This window comes from Ordospora colligata (assembly GCF_000803265.1).
Source record: "Ordospora colligata OC4 chromosome Unknown contig_01, whole genome shotgun sequence".
Taxonomy (NCBI): Eukaryota; Fungi; Microsporidia; family Ordosporidae; genus Ordospora; species Ordospora colligata.
In genome coordinates, this window is record NW_014575407.1 from 27587 (window position 1) to 45050 (window position 17464).

Consider the following 17464-nt stretch of genomic DNA (forward strand, 5'->3'; position numbering starts at 1 on the left):
TATGGAAAGATGATTTCTGTTTTGATATGAAGTGTGTTTCAAGAGCCATTCATGGTAAATTGATGATATATGATGGAGAATAGAGAGCAAGATGGATGATGTATATGTGGTATGGAAAGATACGTGGTGTAAATTTATCTGTGTTTAGATAAGTAGATAGATACATATGCGTAGAATTAATGTGAGTGATGCATATAAAGTAATATGGTATAATGTAATGCATAGAAAGTATTGTATATATGTATAGAAGTAATATGGGATAGAAAGATACTGCATGGTGCTTATAAAGGTTTCAAAATCATATGATGCTTCTAGTGTAAGCGTTGTTGGTCAAGTGGTATGATAACAGCCTTCCAAGCTGTCGGCCCGGGTTCGATTCCCGGACATCGCATTTTTATGATATTCGTCTTGTTTCATGGATGTCATTGATATATTGTTTCTGCCAGTCAGTCATGCTGCAAACACATACTTTCTTTGCATCAATATGTCCCTGGATGAACAATTACGATGCAATCAACGATGAGATAAAGAACTTCCTGTGTCTTGCTGATAGGCAACCAGGTATAAAGAGCACTTTGGATAGAGAAAACACAGATGAAAGCAGTCTTCCGTTGCTAATTCGTCTTTTGACAAATCTCCAGAGTTTGTATGCTGATATCAACTCAAATCTTACTGCTGGCGACAGTGATGGACTGAAAAGTGTTCTTCTGAGCAGTGAGGTTAAGATGTCGCTTGTGAGTGAGTCTTTGATGAGGGTTCTGAAGGATGTATCTCAAGAAAAGTGTGAGCTGATGCAGAATGAAGAAGGGTACAAGGAAAAGATAAGGAGGCTATCTGAGGAGAAGACTAACCTTGAAATCAGAATAAATAAGTTTGAGAGCGATCTTGAGTTTGCAAACCGTGGAAATCAGGAGCTGAGTAGAATTATTAAGGATCAGAAGAGTAAGATACAAGGTTTTAAAGAAAAGGCAGATCTTGAGAAGAGGAATTGCGATAGCTTCAAAATGATTAACAGTGAGCTTGAGGTGCTGAGAAAGAAGGCACTTGAAAAGTGCGATGTATATGAAAAAGAAATAGGTGTTCTTAAGGAGCACATTAAGGACAGATCTGAGGAAATACTTAAGATGAAGGAAGTCATCAAACAGGGAGAAATGGAAAAGGATTCATTGAGTCGAAGAATTATTGGGATTGAGAAGGTTAATGAACAGCTTAGAAAGAAAATTGATATAAAGGACGATGCGCTTGAGTTGTGCAATTCTGAGCTTTCTAAGTTGATTTCAAAGGAAAAAAGAATAGAGAATGAGCTGGAAACAATGAAAGAGAAGACTTCGTATTATGAAAAGCTTTACAAGGCAACCAACAGCCAGAATGAGTATCTTAACAGCCAACTAGCAAAGATGATAAGGGATAGTGGAAATAGAATTTTGATTCCTGAATATGATCCTGAAGCACGTCATGAAGTGACTGCTGTCGAGGATGAAAAAACAAGCAGAGCATCTGACAAGAGTTATTTGAAAAGACTAAATAAGTACAGGCGCAGAAGCAATCAACAAAAGGAGATTAATGAGAAACAGAGGATTGAGGTGCATGACCTGAGCATGATGGCAGATAAGTTGAAAGGAGAGGTCGCAAGGCTACAAGATGAAAGAGGCAAAACAATTGAAGCAAGCAACAGAATCACGAATGAGCTGATGAGCAAAGTGGAGAAATTACTAGAGCAGAGCAGAGAGTATCAAGGGATTATATACGAATTGAGAGCTGGTAAGCACACTAAAGAAAACAAGAACCATGGAGACGGAAATGAAAGTTTTAAGACAGTGAATGATGGGGAAGATGAGTTTACGCTGAGCAAAAATTCTGAGAGGCAAGTACAATATGGAAATGATGAAGAGCTTAAATTTGAAAGTTTGATGCCTGTTACTCTTGAGAATGAATATGAAAGTGTGGAAGTAGATGCGGAGAATGGATATGACATAATAGGGAAGCGAAAGACAATAGAGCACGGAATAGGTGGTATAAGTTCTCGATTGAATGTGCCTATTGGAAAAGGAAGCGAGATCGGAGCAACAAAATCAGGAATCAATATCAACCTTCCTGAAAGCTTCTACAGTAGCTTAACACATGATGTGAATATAGATGTGAATGGTAAGGATAGAATGGGCTTTAGCAGGAAAGAATCAGGAAAGAATCAAAGATATATGAATGAAGAGGATAAGATTAAGCAAGGGATACTGACTGATCCGTTTGAGAGCGTGAACAATGTAAAGTATTTGAAGGAGGATGAGAAGATTGAGTCTGACAGCAGTGTGGCGTCTCCAAAGACTGTTCGCACAACATCTACGCTTCACTCGATGCTGAAGAAAACCGATGCATTGCAGGAAAGGTTTGACAGATTAGAGGGAAAACTTAAGGAAATAAGGAGTAGCGACAAGGTTGATGAAGAAAAGATGCATGATCAGATACAGGCATATAAGAATTATTATTATTCTGACTTTTTAGACATATCTAACCAGTCTGATGTCATTTAATATGATTATAACACTGTACATCTGATGATGGATTAGACACTAGATGAGAAGTGTACCTTATATGCCTGAATGTATATGAGCTGATTGGCTCGATAAAATGCTGGGGCGTTTGATATGTGGATGTATTATCAGGTGATTAGTATATGAATGTGATTGATGTGAGAAAGGAATGGAGATGAAAAGGGGCGATTAATATAAATTGTTTGTTGAGAAGAAGCCCATGGACAAGGATACGATGAAGGACATACAAAGGTCAATTGCAATGAAGTTGAACAAGGTTGACTATACAGAGGTGAAGCTGGTGAATGGGTATGAGGATACAGAGAGTGTGTACAAGGGGTTCAGGGATAAACTGAAGGAGATAATTGAGAGTATTTCATGGCTGAAGACGTATGAGTATGGAGGCAGCACGATGAAGTCAGTGTATTCGAAGGTGAACCTGATTTCTTCGACGTCGAAGATTGGGAATTTTAGCAACCACGACATATATGAGACGAATGGTATGGTTGGACTAGAGCTGTCTAAGATCGGAGTGTCTTCTGGCCTGAGTGATATTGGAATGAAGTACTATCAGGCGTATGCAGAGATATCTAAGTTGAAGGATGAGATGAACAAGAAGCTTGAGGAACAGATTAACAAGATATTGAAGTTGAGGGACAAGTCGAATATGATTGATAAGAGCCGTAAGAAGATAGTGAATCTGAGGTATGATCTTGAGATGGAAAGGAGATCCAAGTCCAATAAGACGCCAGACTCGACGAAGAAGGAAAGTGATATGGAGCAGGAGCTAGAGAACAGTGCGCTGAAGACGTTGAATGAGATGGAGCTTTTTGTTGGAAACAAAGGAATTTCAGGGGTGTTACAGAAGGTTGCAGAGGCACATTTAGAGTTTTGCGAAAAGAGTGCCAAGGCTCTAAAAGAATGTACAAGATGAAGGAAGTACTAGGGCGAAGAAGGAAAGGTAGAAGATGTGCTCTTGAATAAATTGTTTTATTGGATTTTTCTGAAGTTAATTTGTTTGGTTTATGAAGCAGCGAGGTTTGATGGTTTCTGGATGATGTCACTGTGTGATACTTCTCTCATAGGATTCATACTTGACTTTGGATGGCCATAATCGCAGTCTGGACCTTTTGGACAGAATCCCAGGAAGTAATTGTAGCACAATTTTTTCCGTATGTGTTTATTCTTGCATGATGAGCCATTTCTACAGAAACCGCGGTTATACCAAGCGCATTCTTTAGATAAACTGTTTGGATCTATGTGGATGTAATTGCATTCTGGATTCATGCATTCGCCATAGCTGCTGAAGAAATAACACTCAGGCATCTTTGAAAGATCGTATTCATGCATGAATTCGCATTTAATTCCCTTTTTACAAAGTCCACGTAACCAGTGCTTACATACAACAGCGCTACTGAGCTTCACATGTTGTTTTGAACAATTTCTGTTTTTACAAGAGTTTGTTTGGTATGGCATGCAATATATTTCACACTCTTCGCGCAATCCAAGTCTATTTGTAATGTACTTTTCGAAGTAGAATTCTGGTTCTGCCATTTGTGGGGAGTGTATATGAGGTGATTTGGAAGTTTGGCGCAATGTACGTGTGTTAAATTCTGCAAAATAATACCCCTATATGAAGATTGGAGCCATTGTGATGATGTGCCTGCCATTAGTTGTGATGTGTACACCTGAGGTTTCTCAATGTAATTACACAGCTCTTGTCAACAGAGCAAGGGGATGCTGTGAAAACATGTACAGGCAAGGCCTGGTATATTTCAAGAAAGCACAGCAAGCGTTTGAGACGGCGAAAGATAAGTTACACACCAGGATGAATGAAGCAATGACACCGAAGAGCACGGAGTCTAGAAGCTCGTCTGCGCTTAATGAAGAGAATGGAGAGGAATCAGCCAGCAAGCCATTTGACCTGACTGAGGAGGACATCAAGAAGATGCTTGACGACATTATGAAGCAGTTTGCAGGGCATACTGGAAGTAATGATGTAGAAGAGAAAAAGGATGAAGATGCCAAGCCTGAGGAGAATGTTGCATCTGCTGGCAATCATGAAAAGGATGGAGCGCAAGAGCTGTAGTATGCTTGCGCAGTTGAGGTTTGCGGCGAATTGATGAATAAAAAATTCAAGATGTATTGTTTTATGTTTATGATAGAATGAAAGGACATAAGGTGCTTTTAAGTATGTCTGTCCAGTTTAGTGTAGATGGAAATGTGTGATAATATGTGCGATCCCTCCCTAGATGATTGATGAAGATGACAGCTGGGAAGAGGCAGTTGAGGAACATGCAGCTGAAGAGATTGAGCAGCCCGATGTTGTGATGAAGAGTATGAATGATATGAAGATTGAGATGCTACACAAGATATTGTGGGTATTTGTAAGAGTGCTAAAGAAAGTAGATAGACCTGATATTAATGAGACAATTGATTTTCATATTCTTGAGCGATTAAAAATATATGCACAGAAAAAAGAGCTTGAAGATGAGGTTCTGAGGATGATATTGTTGTTTAGGCTGTGCACTGTGTTTGGTATTGCAAGCAGAATATACATTGTTCTTGCGGATGAGATTGAGTGTTTTGTAGAGTGCAAGGTTCTGAACATGGTTAGCAAGCATCACAAGATTTACAATGCATGTGTGGTGTCTATTGATGCAATGTTCAGAGTAGTGGATCAATCGTATTATTTTTCATCATGCACAAAACAGCGCCTGGCAGTGAAGTATGCAATTAGAAAGATTGAAGAAGCAGAGATCTACAAAGCAATTGAATTGGATGAGAATGGAATGGTTAAGTGTTTTGATGATCTTGACAATGAAAGAATGCGAATTATTCCTAAGACTGTAGAAATGTTCAGAAGACACCCGAGATACATTGTTGAATCAATGCTGCGATGGAATGAATGTATCTATCCCAAAAGAACAGCAAGTCAAAAGTTCAAGGGAGAAACTGTGTATCTACGAGAGTGTGTAGTGAGGCTGAAAACCAAAGAGCAGCTGTATAAAGTTGGAAAGGATGTTGAAGGAATCAAGCCTTATAGGATTGTAAAGAAGGTGCAAGGCGCTGTTAGGTTGTATGCACCATGGCAAGGCAAGGATCTTGTAGTAGAGGGATTTGGAGAGTCAATGTATCAAGAGTATTTCCATGTGAACTTTATTCCAAAAGAGTGTGTTTATATTGGAAATGATTATGCAAGGGAAATTGCATACATGCTTGGGTTTCCTTATAGGATATGTTTCCATGGGTTTTCAAGACGCATGCCTGTCAACAAAGGAATATTTCTTGAAAAGAAGAATTTGTATGTGTTTTCGAATTTTCTGCATGAATATTGTGCATATATGGAGAAGAATGAGAGACATGCAAAGATTATGCTAGAGTTTATCAGATGGAGAAAGATGATCAGAGTTGCACAAAGATACCTTGCGATCAGGAAACACCTGGGGCTTGGTATGTGATAGTGGATAGGATATATGAAATTGTTGTGTTTGGGCGTCAGGCGTACATAAAGAAAAAAAAAAACACCCCCAATGTCTGAGATGGCCCAAGCGCTTGTTATTGATATTGGATCTGGAGTGGTGAAGTCTGGGTTTGCAGGAGATGATGCACCAAGGGCGGTGTTTCCAAGTATAGTTGGAAGACCGAAGCACAAAGGAGTAATGGTTGGAATGGGACAGAAGGATGCATATGTTGGAGATGAGGCACAGACAAAGAGAGGGATTTTGCAGATAAAGTATCCTATTGAGCATGGAATAGTGAATGATTGGGATGATATGGAGAAGATATGGCACCACACGTTCTACAATGAGCTGAGGGTTGCACCTGAAGAGCATCCGGTGCTTCTTACCGAGGCACCGCTTAATCCGAAGGCGAACAGAGAGAAGATTACACAGATTATGTTTGAGACGTTCAATGTGCCGTCATTCTACATTTCGATTCAGGCTGTTTTGTCATTGTATGCAAGTGGAAGAACGACAGGAATAGTGTTTGACTCTGGAGATGGAGTATCGCATGTAGTTCCGATATATGAGGGATATTCGCTTCCATATGCAATTAGCAGGATTGACCTTGCAGGAAGGGACTTGACTGACTACTTGCAGCTGATTCTGACAGAGAGCGGAAACTCGTTTACAACGACTGCTGAGAGAGAGATAGTGAGGGATATTAAGGAAAAGCTTTGCTATGTGTCGTTGAACTACGAGGAGGACATGAGGAATACTGAGCACCTGGCTTCTATAACAAAGACATATGAGATGCCTGATGGGCAGATGATATCGATTGGTAACGAGCGATTCAGAGCACCTGAGCTTTTGTTCCAGCCGAAGCTTACTGGAAGGGAGTTGAAGGGAATCCACCAAACGATCTATGACTCGATCATGAAGTGTGATGTGGACATAAGGAAGGAGTTGTATGGAAATATTGTTCTTTCTGGAGGGACAACAATGTATCCGGGGCTTGCCGAGAGGATCCACAACGAGATCAAGGCACTTGCGCCGCCTACGATCAAGCTTGGAGTTGTTGCACCACCTGAGAGAAAGTACAGTGTATGGATAGGAGGATCGATATTGGCATCGCTGTCTACATTCCAACAGATGTGGGTTACAAAGGCCGAGTATCAGGAATGTGGACCATCGATTGTTCACAGAAAATGCTTCTGATTAAAACATTTGGGTTTTTGTTGTATGTGTAATGTTGTGTTAGATTAGGAGATCTGGATATATGTATTGATCCGAGATAGGAAGCAATCATTTAGTTGATAGATGAAATCAATCAAGCTCATTAAAGTAAACATTTTTCGTTTGTTTATATGTTTGGGAAGGATGAGAAGTATGGTAGTATGAATTCAATATCAAAATATGCAGATGACGATACTAGAGTGGACTTTTGTGAAAGCATGGATGAGCAATGCAGAAAGGGAAGACGTCCGGGAGTGTCATATGCAGATTTGATAACAGAGGCGATTGAAAGCAGTGTAGAAGGAATGCTAACACTCAAAGAAATATATTCTTATATTGCATTGAAGCATCCATACTTTTCTCTCAAGAAAACGGGCTGGCAAAACTCTATTAGGCACAACCTGAGTCTCAACAAGTCGTTCTACAAAGTCCCAAGGACATCTGTAAATCCGGGTAAAGGCTCATTCTGGAAGATTAACTATGAGTTCCAAAGCAATAAGAGCACACAGAGAAACTGTAAGCCCAGGAATAAATATCCATTCAATGCCAATCGCACCGCAAGCCTAGGAAAAGGCATCAATTCAATTTCTGAGCTTCTTGGATCCCAGCAGGGATTTTTTGATAACATTGGTGTTACCGATGTTCCATTTGAGAGGCACACGACAATATTCGACGGAAACCTGACAAGTCTTGGGGATTGTCTTGACCAAGCATACCAAAAGGAGTATTATCAGGAACATGCAGAAGACTCGTCGTGTTCAAATTATATCTTCTCGTTCAAATAACAAACAAATAAATCAAATTAGATGTATATTTTGGTTTGTATTACTTGTGAATTATTTAGGTTGGCTATGGTGTTCTTTAGTAATGCTAGTATTTGATTGCGTGATGGCGGCCCCTGTGATGAGTGCAAAAGTAACTGTTGTTTTAGAAGATGCGGTTCCTGTATTTGATGAACGGGACAAGGAGTGTGTTGGCATGTTTAAGCTGCATAGGGTTCTCAAATCAATACTTGGGTCAGCATTGAGTAAGTCTGGAAATCTTCAGATATACATCCACTCTACAAAAAACGTTCTAATCGAGATGAGTCATCTTTTTGACATTCCTGATGATCCTAGTGAGTTCAATGAAGTAATGCATTATCTGTTGCGAAGATACTCTGTTAAAGCAGCAAATGGAGTGTTTCTTGCAAAGGTAATAAAAAATCCAATAGAAAGCCATTTGCCACCAAAAAGCATGCGCATGAAGCTTTGTTCTCGTGGAAATAGGATAAACATTGATGATATGAAGGCTTCTATTGAAAATGGTGTTGTTTTTTTTATAATTATGGATGCTGAAGAGAATCGAGGCATTGAAAATGAAGATAATATTTGTGTAAGTGTATCCAGCTATAAACTTTCTGTTGAAAATTGCTGTATGAAGCTGGCATATATGCTTGAAGAGATACTTGCTGTTTTCTAGTTGCATGTGATTTCTTAATTGATTGGTTTGTATTTTGGTTTCGTTATGCTTTGGATCATACGTTTATGATATACAAACAATTTGCTAAGCATATAAAACATCAAAAAGGCTAAAACAAGTGTTTCGATAGGAATTGTTTTATAACACCATAGAGATTAGTTTACAATGCTAATTAGAAAGCTGATGCTGCTTAGTGTAGCATTCAGATTAGGGAAGGGAGAGGTGTACATTCCTCGAGTAGAGTCATTAAATACAGCAGTTCTGGGCACTACATCGATCATGAATCCTATGATTCCAAAAGCTGATCCTTCGACGCCATTATCAGCACCGCAGGCTTCAGCCCAGGCATGTTACATGTATCAAGGAAACACTCCACCACCAGAATGTACGATCTACTTTCCAGGCGCTAAGCCCACAATGTCTTTACAGCATAATGGCAATGGATTCATACCTAAAGAATATGCTAAGGATCAATTTATGCAAGCTTCGCTAAATGCAAGTAAGATGAACGTGAACTATCCGTATTACTTTTCTATGTCTAATACAAAATCAGCTCCGTATTTAGATCCAAATGACATGGTGAATGGCAATGAAATCTTTCCTAAGCTTCCAGATCCGTATCCAATGTTACAAGATATACAAAAGCTGATGACTGATATTGAAGAAAGAAAAGATATTCTGTCTGACAAGCTGTTTGATGTGGAAGCAAACATACTTAGAGCAAAGGAGTACTTCAAGGATATTATATACAAACTTAAAAGACTAGAGGAAACACTGAAGAATCTTCTTCACAGGATAGACACGGCAAAGGCTAAGGACACAGTATACAATTACATTATTAAGTATGTCAACACTAGCAAGAAGGCATACGAAAGTATAAAGATTTATTGTAATCTGAAGAAGTGGATGCAGGAGATGATGCAAAATATTCCTGTAATCTCTGATAAGCCTCAAAAATAAACATTCCTATTCCTATCTTTTTGGCTCAAGACTTTTTCTGAACTCATTGAATACATCCATCATAAATCCAAGGTTACTGTTATCTTCAATTTTACTTGTGCTCTGTTTTTTTCTCTGTATTGAAAATGGATTGAATTTCTTCTTTTCCATCATCTTGATTACGAAAGAGTTCAGCATCCACATGGAGTCTGTCATTCTGCTCCTGTAGATAGAATAGTTTGTAGGTGCTGAGTATACATATCCATGCATTATGTAGTAAATGCCGAGCATCTCTACATGTGTTATGTGATTGTATGTTTTGGATATAATGAATAGTGTTTTTTCTGTGTTGACGCTCATGACTTCATAGAAAATCCCTGCCATTGTCGAAAGTGTGGCTTTGTTGTACTCCAATCCTCTGAATTGTGTTTGCATTCTCAATATCTCGTTGTTGCACGACTTGTCATAGAAAGGCGATCCAGAAAAGTATTCCAGGATGTTTCCCTCATCAAGTGGCCTTGAGCTGAGGAACTGTTGATCTACAAAGCTAATGCTTTCCTCACCTCCTTCCATGGGATCAATAATCAACCTTACATCAATACTGCAAGGTATAATGAGTAAAAACTACTCAATCCATTGAAATACCAAATACATAGACTACCACAATATACAAACTATACATGTCTATAGAACAACCTGTGATTAATAATATGCTTATTGGCTCACCAATTCTTATACATTCATATTAACACTGGTATTTTACAAGATAATACACAGGAAACATAATTATTTAATATTGTAGTTGCTCATGTTCATACTCATGCTCATGACATGTTTGTTCAGTTTAACGATTCTTGTCAAGATAGTTTTTGATTGCGGACTTTATTGCATCTTCTGCCAGCATTGAGCAATGTAACTTGATTGGCGGTAGCGACAGTCTTTTCGCTATGTCTTTATTTGATATCTTCAGCGACTCTTCTATTGTCTTTCCCTTGATCCATTCTGTTGCTAAGCTTGATGATGCTATTGCTGATCCACATCCGAATGTCTTGAACTTCGCATCTTCAATTACATTGTCTCTGCTTACTTTAATCTGCAGCTTCATCACGTCTCCACATGCTGGTGCACCAACTATTCCTGTTCCAACACGAGAGTCAGCTTTGTCTAACGATCCAATGTTTCTTGGTCTTTCAAAATGATCAACAACACTCGCACTATACTTCCCTTTGATATCCTTGAGCTCATTCAGCAGTGACATATGCAGGGCTGTTAATCATGCTTATATCCATTGCTGCTTTACTTTCCAAATCTCAACGCCTTTATGCCATTATTGGTGAGCAGAAAAAGAATATCTGCTATTGCAGAATGCTGCTTTATTTCATTAATCGCTAGTACATTCTTGAACGATCTGTCTTTGCGAGTTATTTCTAATCCATTCTTTTTTACAGTTACTGTCTGCTCTCTGCTCTCAACAACATTCGAATCCTTTACAAATGAAAATCCTGTAGACGATATGACCTGCAGTTTTGCATTGAACACTCTGCTCTCTCTATTCCTGTATACACACAAAATCTCTCCATTCATACCAAACTTTATGCTTGTAATCCAGTCAACACACATGCTGCACATAATATCATTCAGTTTCTGATCATACTTCTTTTCATTGCTTTTAATCAAATTCAAGAGCACATTGTAAAATAGAAACCTACATTGCTTGTTTATCCTTCCTCGTTTTATTAGGAAAATCAAGAGATGCGACTCTATCTTTCTGACCTTTACACATTTAAATTTCGTGTCATATCTATATATTCTGATGGCTCCGTTTCTGTACAATAAGAAGTACCCATCAACCAGGCACATCTCATCAGCTGTAAGATCAATATTAAACACTTCAACTTTCTCTCCAGACAGATCGTGTTGATTCGGTACAAAACATATTGTAGAGTTATTAAGCCCTGCATTGCATGAAATGTCTTTGCAGTTATTCAAATATCCATCATACTCCTGCTGAAGAGCCTCCTCAAGCTTTATTTGCATTCAAATCTCCACTCTATAACAATTATTCCATAATTGAAACCTATGATGTTTCAAAAAACAACATCTGCAGTAAAACATTTGTATTATCATAATCTTTATTTATTCATAAAGCACCAGTGTGCTCAAATCATCACAATATTACTTTCATGTAATATGAAGATTATTTCCATGTAATATTAGTACAATTACAATATTACTACCATATAATATAAACAATCGCACAAGGTCAATTAACAAATCTGCCTAATCTATACTCGCTTGTTTCTACTTTCTTAATCTCAGGATTATTTAGATCTCTATTCTCAATCAAAAATGCAACCATTTTATCTTCTTTGCTAAGGAACTGTTTCTTAAATACTTCCTCAGCATTATTCTCCTTCTTAACTCTCATATTAATGTAGTCCTTTGCATTGTAAAGATTTTTCCGTCCATCAAAAAACAGATTCGTATCTGAATATTTCGATTTAAATCCTTCTGCCATTCAAGGGCATTTATCCATTCAAACAAATACTCATGTACACGTGAAGATATTTTAATGCTCTTTAGTGTTATAAGCATCATTAGTATCACATTTATAGACCAAGTATATCACGTAATCATTCATCAAGAAAGCTCGGTGCTGTTAGATTCTATGTCACTTTGGATCTTCATTTCCATAATGTCTTGAGCTATCTTGTTTTCTGATGCAAGCATACTTTTTTCAAGATCAACCTCATGCTCCAATAAATGCTCCTTTGTATCATACCTCTCCAAGCTCTCATTGTGATTCCATAAATGCTCTTGTGTATTGAATTCTCCAATTAGTTGATCCTCTACAGAATACTCATCTTCATATCCGTACTTATGCTGTGAATCTTCCATTATCTCACCATCATAGAATCCCATGCCATGAAATTCCCCATATTGAGATTCCGTGCCATGAAATTCATCCTCATGGAACTTCAAGCACAGTGGGCATTGCTGCATCTCATACTTAGATGCACTCTGTGAATTTTCATCAGGTTCATGCATACTATTTGTGTTTGGTTCATAAACATTTTCAGTATTTATTGGGTTATAATATCCTGCATTCTCATCTAATCTAGTGTAAATAGCCTGATAATTCTCCTTTGCATATTCACTTGTGTTGATACTACATACCAAAGGCAACTCATGCTCAAAATCAAAGTTATCATCCTGATTTGTATTACCCAATATCTCTATAATATCTCTACTCTTATCATCATGAAAATCAAAATCACTCGTTTCTTTCGATTCGGTTGACATAACATCATCAGGAACATATACAGATATCTCATGGTCATCTTCAATGCTTAGCAAAACATTCTTTGATGGTCTTGTCTCATGTAACTTCCTATCATGTAATCGATATACATCATGCATAAGCTCTTTTTGTTGCATGCCATTCCTTCCTTCATTCAGGAACACCGGATACGAATTCTTGCTTTCTGCTATCTCACTTCTCATCCTACGATCAATGATCTCCTTTCCACGAATCCTCCGAGCCAGTCCATCAACATCTTTATTAACAATTGCTGCATTAAGCTCAAGACGGTTACTTCTTGGACGATATGGAATTCTATACAACTCTCCAGTTCCGATTTGGCATCCTAACAGGATTTCCACACCAATCTCAATGCGCACAATCCTCACATATCCAAGATCATTATTATATACTACAACTGGCACAGATTGCCCTCTCTTTGAATGCAGCGTCTCCAGTAGATCTTCCTCATCAAACGAATACATGTTTTCAATCCCAAGGATGTAGTCTCCAACCACCATTCTACACTTCTCTGCAGGCGAGTTCGGATGAATTCGTAACACCTGCATCGAAAGAAGAGCAACCGGGCTCTCATGGAACTTCACTGCAATTCCAAGACTTTCATTGTTCTTCTTTGGTATCTCAATCGAGAATGTCTCCATGTTCCTCATGTCAAGTATCTCGAGCACAAGTGCTTCCTCCTCCCACTCCTTGTTGATTGTCAACACATCGTCCTTGCTGTTTACCGCCTTCGCATTGAAGCCAGCTATAGAGTGCACAAATGGAAGAATACCGTTCACATGCGATATACTCCCGTTTGTCACTTTCAGTATCTGCAAAACCCCAATCTTTGATATACACAATCCCATTCTGCTACGGATCACATTTTTTTTATTCATCTGCTTTTATTATATCAAATATATAACTACGCCATTTCATTCGTTCGGCCATATTGAGATATTACATTTGTTACTTTATTCCATGCATACTGCTTATTGCAATAATGATCCATTACATCACACATTAATAAACAGGCCACTTAAATATTTGAATTACACACCGTAGCAATGGATAGAGAAACAGATGCAGAAAAGTTACTGCGCATGCAAGGCGAATACCTCGATTCATCTCCACAATGTGCATTCACTATGTACATTAAGAATCTGGACACTTCAGTGTCAAGTCAAGACATCTCCACACATTTTAAATCATGCGGAATCATCTCAAGAATAAACATGCTTGGAAGCGGATTCAAGAGATATGCAACAATAGATTTTGCATCAGAAAAGTCTGTTGAAATGGCATTGCTGTTCAACGGCTCCGTTCTGAAAGGAAAACGAATAATCGTACAGAAAAAGAAAGATTTTGATAAAAAATAAACTTTAAGTACGATTACACTTGTGTTTTCCTTCTCTTAGGTTCTTCAGTGCTTTTTTCATCAGAAGCTGTCTTGACTCTGGGCCTGTCATCTATAAGTAATTGCTTAAAGTCTATATTTTCCCTAAATATAATATATCTTATCGAGCTTCCTCGTATATTGTAACTTCCAATATGTTTGCCTTCAACAATCGCATCACTAAGCTCTACATTCATCTGTTTGTCAACATAACGAACTGTTCCAGCTATTCTTCGTTTATCCTTAGTCTCGATTTCAACTCCTTCATTCCTACATTTCCTCAATAGCCTAATCAATTTCATCTATATGGGGTTTTTACTTGTTTATACACTATAACATAATAATCTAATTTTTTATTATTTGCGTTCGTTTAGTGAACCATTCTCTATATTAGATTGAGCCGTTAGTATGATCTAAAACCCATTTTTCTTCATCTTCAGCGTTAAAGGTGCTTTCAGGATCATCTAATGCCTCTTCGGTTTCACTACTTTGTTGTTCAACTACTTGTCTTTCTTCATTTTCTCGTTCTTTATCACTAGAAAGTGTTTCACTGTATACTTTACTCATCAATATACATGCTGCCACTATCTTCATCATTGTCCTCGGAATCATATTGGGATTTTATTTTCCTTGCATTTATATACTTATAAAGGAGCCGAATTTCCAATGTTATCTTTCAATAACTCATATGCCATATCAAAAACATCTCTTTTAAAATTACTAAATATAATACATTATACATAATGGTTTTTATTACAAATACAATACATTTGTCTATGTTATCATAATGTTATTCACCTTCAGATCCTATTTTAGATATTTATCACATCCTGATGATATTTTTCTTGATATGCCTTTGGATCATCAGGATTCAGTGTAGCCAGTTGTGAGGTCATCAGGCGAGTTGATCCTTTTATTTGTATTTTGCCTGACAACCAGAATCTACATCGTTTTCGCCAGAATCAAGGCATAGGCTTTTGACATGCATATCCTCTTCTTTTGCGCCTTCCTTATTATCAGGATTTCCAAGTTGATCGCTAGTACCATCGATACGTTTGTCTATTTCTTTTTCACCTGCCATTCTTGAAAGATCGGCTTCTTTAGATATATTTGCTATTTTAGATATCGCTTGAGTTTGTGAGTTTTGTTTAAATTCATAATATGGATTAGCATTTAGATCATTTTGTATATAACTAGGATTTTCTTTGTAAGAATCATCAGGACCAGGTCCAGTAATCATGTTTTTCTTATAATAATCAAGGCTTTGATTGTTAAGTGGCTCTGAATTCAGTGACTTTTCGATTATTGATGCTATATCTAATAATTCAAGTGCACTTGCAAACATCAAATACGCAAACGCCATCCACAACGATATAACAATAAAACGGAATATCTTTAGAATAAATATATTCTTCGATGGTGCCCAGGTCATCAGCACTATAAACCTAAATGTGTATTCATGAATCATATACCAAAAATGGAATCCGAGCATAAATAAAAGCTTCAAGATGTTTTCAGGGGGTACCAAAATTGCATCTTCCAGCTTGTCTGGAAGCTTAATATTAACAATAAGAACCCAAGAAACGCAAATATGTATAAGTACTATGCATATATTGAATACTGTACTTGAAAAAAATTCAAACCAGGATATTCTTTCCCATTTAAATAAGTATAAGTACCTGAGTATTATTAATGGTGGTAAAATCAACTGTAAAACTAAAAAAAAACTTATAGTATCTCGAATAGTTTTAGAGTTAAATTCATCAAAATTCTGTAATTTTGCTACAAAAATGTATCTGACAATAAAAAATACAAAAACTATTACGGTTTCTATTTTAAACAACTTTGAATCTTGCGCTCGGATCTGTTCCGTATCTTCAGTGTTTTCTGTCATGATTGCAACCTTTGCTATACCTTTATATGTATTTCAAGAGAAAGGGGTAAAGGAGCAATTATGGTACAGTCCAATAGTTTAATGTACATATCTTGTGGAAAGTACCTGATAAACTACAGATTCATGTATAGACATACATCAAATTATAAGCATGATTAAGGCATTGAATTACAGAGTATACATAAGTACCTATTATTGTTTTTACACTCACCCATAATGAAAGAATTGGTGGATGTTTTGTATTACGATCACATCCTTTCAAAATTGGCAAATCTATATACACTCGACAGTAGAAGTGATGAGATTGTCCAGTACCAGAAGATTGCTCAAAAAATACTGATTAAACTCCGTGCAGACAAGATAGTGTTTGATGCAGAAGTGGGATTGAAGTTTGTGTATGTGAAAATGTATGATCTTCACTTTTCATTTTCTAAGTGTGCAGGAAGATTGCATGTGTCCTGTTGTCCAAACCATTATCTTAAGTTTGTTAAAACATCATATGATTATCTAATGAAGATTTCGCTTGAGTATAAATGCCTAACAGAGCACACAGGATTTAACAAGCTTATTTATGTAATTGCAATGGCTGCCTTGATGAATTCTGTAACTTATGAACAGTTTATTATGATTAGCAAGGCAGATCATAATGCGGCTACAATTGGGTCATGCCTTGAAAAACATGGAATTAAGATCATACGTAAGGAGGATTTTGAAGAGAAAAAGGTAAAAGCGTTTAGAACTATGGGAATAGAGATGAAAAATGAAACAGAACATTTGAACAAATCATTCCAGTTGATAATGGATGAGCTCAAGAAGATATACTTGTCATTTGGATTTCCATTATTGCAGTTTTTTACAACAAACGAGATGATCAAGCAGAAGGGCGCGAATCAGGACGAACTCAAGGGTATTGAAGGAATACCAAATGATGCAGATAGCTACAAACAAAGTATAATAAAGGAGTATATGAACATGAAGGCAGCACTCAATAAGACAAGGAGTATATTTATCAATCCAAAAGATAACGGAGAAAAGATTGGATGGGGACCTGAGAGCGATCTGCATAACTGATCGAAGTGGAGAAATAAACATATTTAGGATAGCTGGTTGTTTAATAATGTTGTATTAGTGTATTACTGGCAATTCAAATACAAGTAAGTAAACACACAAAATGGCAATAGCTTTGTATTACATTTTTCAGGTACTATTGGTTGTTCAGTGATCAATCGATGTATGGCAAATAAATGTCAATGGAATCAATTTGAG

At 37.3% G+C, this 17464-nt stretch overlaps 18 protein-coding genes and 1 non-coding gene across 19 annotated transcripts; 11 read left to right on the forward strand and 8 right to left on the reverse strand.

The window, feature by feature from the left end:
* Positions 1 to 320: 320 nt before the first annotated feature.
* On the forward strand, positions 321 to 391 carry M896_010260. The gene has a single exon. It is a non-coding gene; the product is annotated as a tRNA-Gly (tRNA).
* A 103-nt stretch (positions 392 to 494) lies between these two features.
* Positions 495 to 2528, forward strand: M896_010270 (uncharacterized protein; the record flags this gene model as incomplete). The annotated part of the gene is made up of 1 exon (XM_014708931.1): positions 495 to 2528. One exon carries the CDS (start codon positions 495 to 497, stop codon positions 2526 to 2528), a length of 2034 nt encoding a protein of 677 aa, XP_014564417.1.
* Positions 2529 to 2748: 220 nt separating this feature from the next.
* M896_010280 (uncharacterized protein) lies at positions 2749 to 3462 on the forward strand (the record flags this gene model as incomplete). The annotated part of the gene is made up of 1 exon (XM_014708932.1): positions 2749 to 3462. One exon carries the CDS (start codon positions 2749 to 2751, stop codon positions 3460 to 3462), a length of 714 nt encoding a protein of 237 aa, XP_014564418.1.
* An 89-nt stretch (positions 3463 to 3551) lies between these two features.
* M896_010290 (cleavage and polyadenylation specificity factor) lies at positions 3552 to 4082 on the reverse strand (the record flags this gene model as incomplete). The annotated part of the gene is made up of 1 exon (XM_014708933.1): positions 3552 to 4082. The coding sequence occupies one exon, from the start codon at positions 4080 to 4082 to the stop codon at positions 3552 to 3554; it is 531 nt and encodes a 176-aa protein (XP_014564419.1).
* A 79-nt stretch (positions 4083 to 4161) lies between these two features.
* Positions 4162 to 4617, forward strand: M896_010300 (uncharacterized protein; the record flags this gene model as incomplete). Its single annotated transcript, XM_014708934.1, has 1 exon — positions 4162 to 4617. One exon carries the CDS (start codon positions 4162 to 4164, stop codon positions 4615 to 4617), a length of 456 nt encoding a protein of 151 aa, XP_014564420.1.
* Positions 4618 to 4780: 163 nt separating this feature from the next.
* On the forward strand, positions 4781 to 5989 carry M896_010310 (DNA repair protein Rad4; the record flags this gene model as incomplete). The annotated part of the gene is made up of 1 exon (XM_014708935.1): positions 4781 to 5989. One exon carries the CDS (start codon positions 4781 to 4783, stop codon positions 5987 to 5989), a length of 1209 nt encoding a protein of 402 aa, XP_014564421.1.
* Positions 5990 to 6061: 72 nt separating this feature from the next.
* M896_010320 (actin) lies at positions 6062 to 7189 on the forward strand (the record flags this gene model as incomplete). Its single annotated transcript, XM_014708936.1, has 1 exon — positions 6062 to 7189. The coding sequence occupies one exon, from the start codon at positions 6062 to 6064 to the stop codon at positions 7187 to 7189; it is 1128 nt and encodes a 375-aa protein (XP_014564422.1).
* Positions 7190 to 7338: 149 nt separating this feature from the next.
* On the forward strand, positions 7339 to 7992 carry M896_010330 (forkhead/HNF3 transcription factor; the record flags this gene model as incomplete). The annotated part of the gene is made up of 1 exon (XM_014708937.1): positions 7339 to 7992. One exon carries the CDS (start codon positions 7339 to 7341, stop codon positions 7990 to 7992), a length of 654 nt encoding a protein of 217 aa, XP_014564423.1.
* Positions 7993 to 8110: 118 nt separating this feature from the next.
* M896_010340 (ribosomal biogenesis protein) lies at positions 8111 to 8668 on the forward strand (the record flags this gene model as incomplete). The annotated part of the gene is made up of 1 exon (XM_014708938.1): positions 8111 to 8668. One exon carries the CDS (start codon positions 8111 to 8113, stop codon positions 8666 to 8668), a length of 558 nt encoding a protein of 185 aa, XP_014564424.1.
* A 165-nt stretch (positions 8669 to 8833) lies between these two features.
* On the forward strand, positions 8834 to 9628 carry M896_010350 (uncharacterized protein; the record flags this gene model as incomplete). The annotated part of the gene is made up of 1 exon (XM_014708939.1): positions 8834 to 9628. One exon carries the CDS (start codon positions 8834 to 8836, stop codon positions 9626 to 9628), a length of 795 nt encoding a protein of 264 aa, XP_014564425.1.
* Positions 9629 to 9640: 12 nt separating this feature from the next.
* On the reverse strand, positions 9641 to 10180 carry M896_010360 (RNA polymerase II transcriptional regulation; the record flags this gene model as incomplete). The annotated part of the gene is made up of 1 exon (XM_014708940.1): positions 9641 to 10180. One exon carries the CDS (start codon positions 10178 to 10180, stop codon positions 9641 to 9643), a length of 540 nt encoding a protein of 179 aa, XP_014564426.1.
* Positions 10181 to 10451: 271 nt separating this feature from the next.
* On the reverse strand, positions 10452 to 10865 carry M896_010370 (Fe-S cluster assembly protein IscU; the record flags this gene model as incomplete). The annotated part of the gene is made up of 1 exon (XM_014708941.1): positions 10452 to 10865. The coding sequence occupies one exon, from the start codon at positions 10863 to 10865 to the stop codon at positions 10452 to 10454; it is 414 nt and encodes a 137-aa protein (XP_014564427.1).
* Positions 10866 to 10903: 38 nt separating this feature from the next.
* Positions 10904 to 11644, reverse strand: M896_010380 (uncharacterized protein; the record flags this gene model as incomplete). Its single annotated transcript, XM_014708942.1, has 1 exon — positions 10904 to 11644. One exon carries the CDS (start codon positions 11642 to 11644, stop codon positions 10904 to 10906), a length of 741 nt encoding a protein of 246 aa, XP_014564428.1.
* Positions 11645 to 11870: 226 nt separating this feature from the next.
* Positions 11871 to 12125, reverse strand: M896_010390 (uncharacterized protein; the record flags this gene model as incomplete). Its single annotated transcript, XM_014708943.1, has 1 exon — positions 11871 to 12125. The coding sequence occupies one exon, from the start codon at positions 12123 to 12125 to the stop codon at positions 11871 to 11873; it is 255 nt and encodes an 84-aa protein (XP_014564429.1).
* A 122-nt stretch (positions 12126 to 12247) lies between these two features.
* Positions 12248 to 13777, reverse strand: M896_010400 (peripheral Golgi membrane protein; the record flags this gene model as incomplete). The annotated part of the gene is made up of 1 exon (XM_014708944.1): positions 12248 to 13777. The coding sequence occupies one exon, from the start codon at positions 13775 to 13777 to the stop codon at positions 12248 to 12250; it is 1530 nt and encodes a 509-aa protein (XP_014564430.1).
* A 198-nt stretch (positions 13778 to 13975) lies between these two features.
* On the forward strand, positions 13976 to 14287 carry M896_010410 (putative RNA-binding protein; the record flags this gene model as incomplete). Its single annotated transcript, XM_014708945.1, has 1 exon — positions 13976 to 14287. The coding sequence occupies one exon, from the start codon at positions 13976 to 13978 to the stop codon at positions 14285 to 14287; it is 312 nt and encodes a 103-aa protein (XP_014564431.1).
* Positions 14288 to 14300: 13 nt separating this feature from the next.
* M896_010420 (small nuclear ribonucleoprotein) lies at positions 14301 to 14606 on the reverse strand (the record flags this gene model as incomplete). The annotated part of the gene is made up of 1 exon (XM_014708946.1): positions 14301 to 14606. The coding sequence occupies one exon, from the start codon at positions 14604 to 14606 to the stop codon at positions 14301 to 14303; it is 306 nt and encodes a 101-aa protein (XP_014564432.1).
* A 611-nt stretch (positions 14607 to 15217) lies between these two features.
* Positions 15218 to 16198, reverse strand: M896_010430 (uncharacterized protein; the record flags this gene model as incomplete). The annotated part of the gene is made up of 1 exon (XM_014708947.1): positions 15218 to 16198. The coding sequence occupies one exon, from the start codon at positions 16196 to 16198 to the stop codon at positions 15218 to 15220; it is 981 nt and encodes a 326-aa protein (XP_014564433.1).
* Positions 16199 to 16414: 216 nt separating this feature from the next.
* On the forward strand, positions 16415 to 17269 carry M896_010440 (uncharacterized protein; the record flags this gene model as incomplete). Its single annotated transcript, XM_014708948.1, has 1 exon — positions 16415 to 17269. The coding sequence occupies one exon, from the start codon at positions 16415 to 16417 to the stop codon at positions 17267 to 17269; it is 855 nt and encodes a 284-aa protein (XP_014564434.1).
* Between the last annotated feature and the right edge of the window lie 195 nt (positions 17270 to 17464).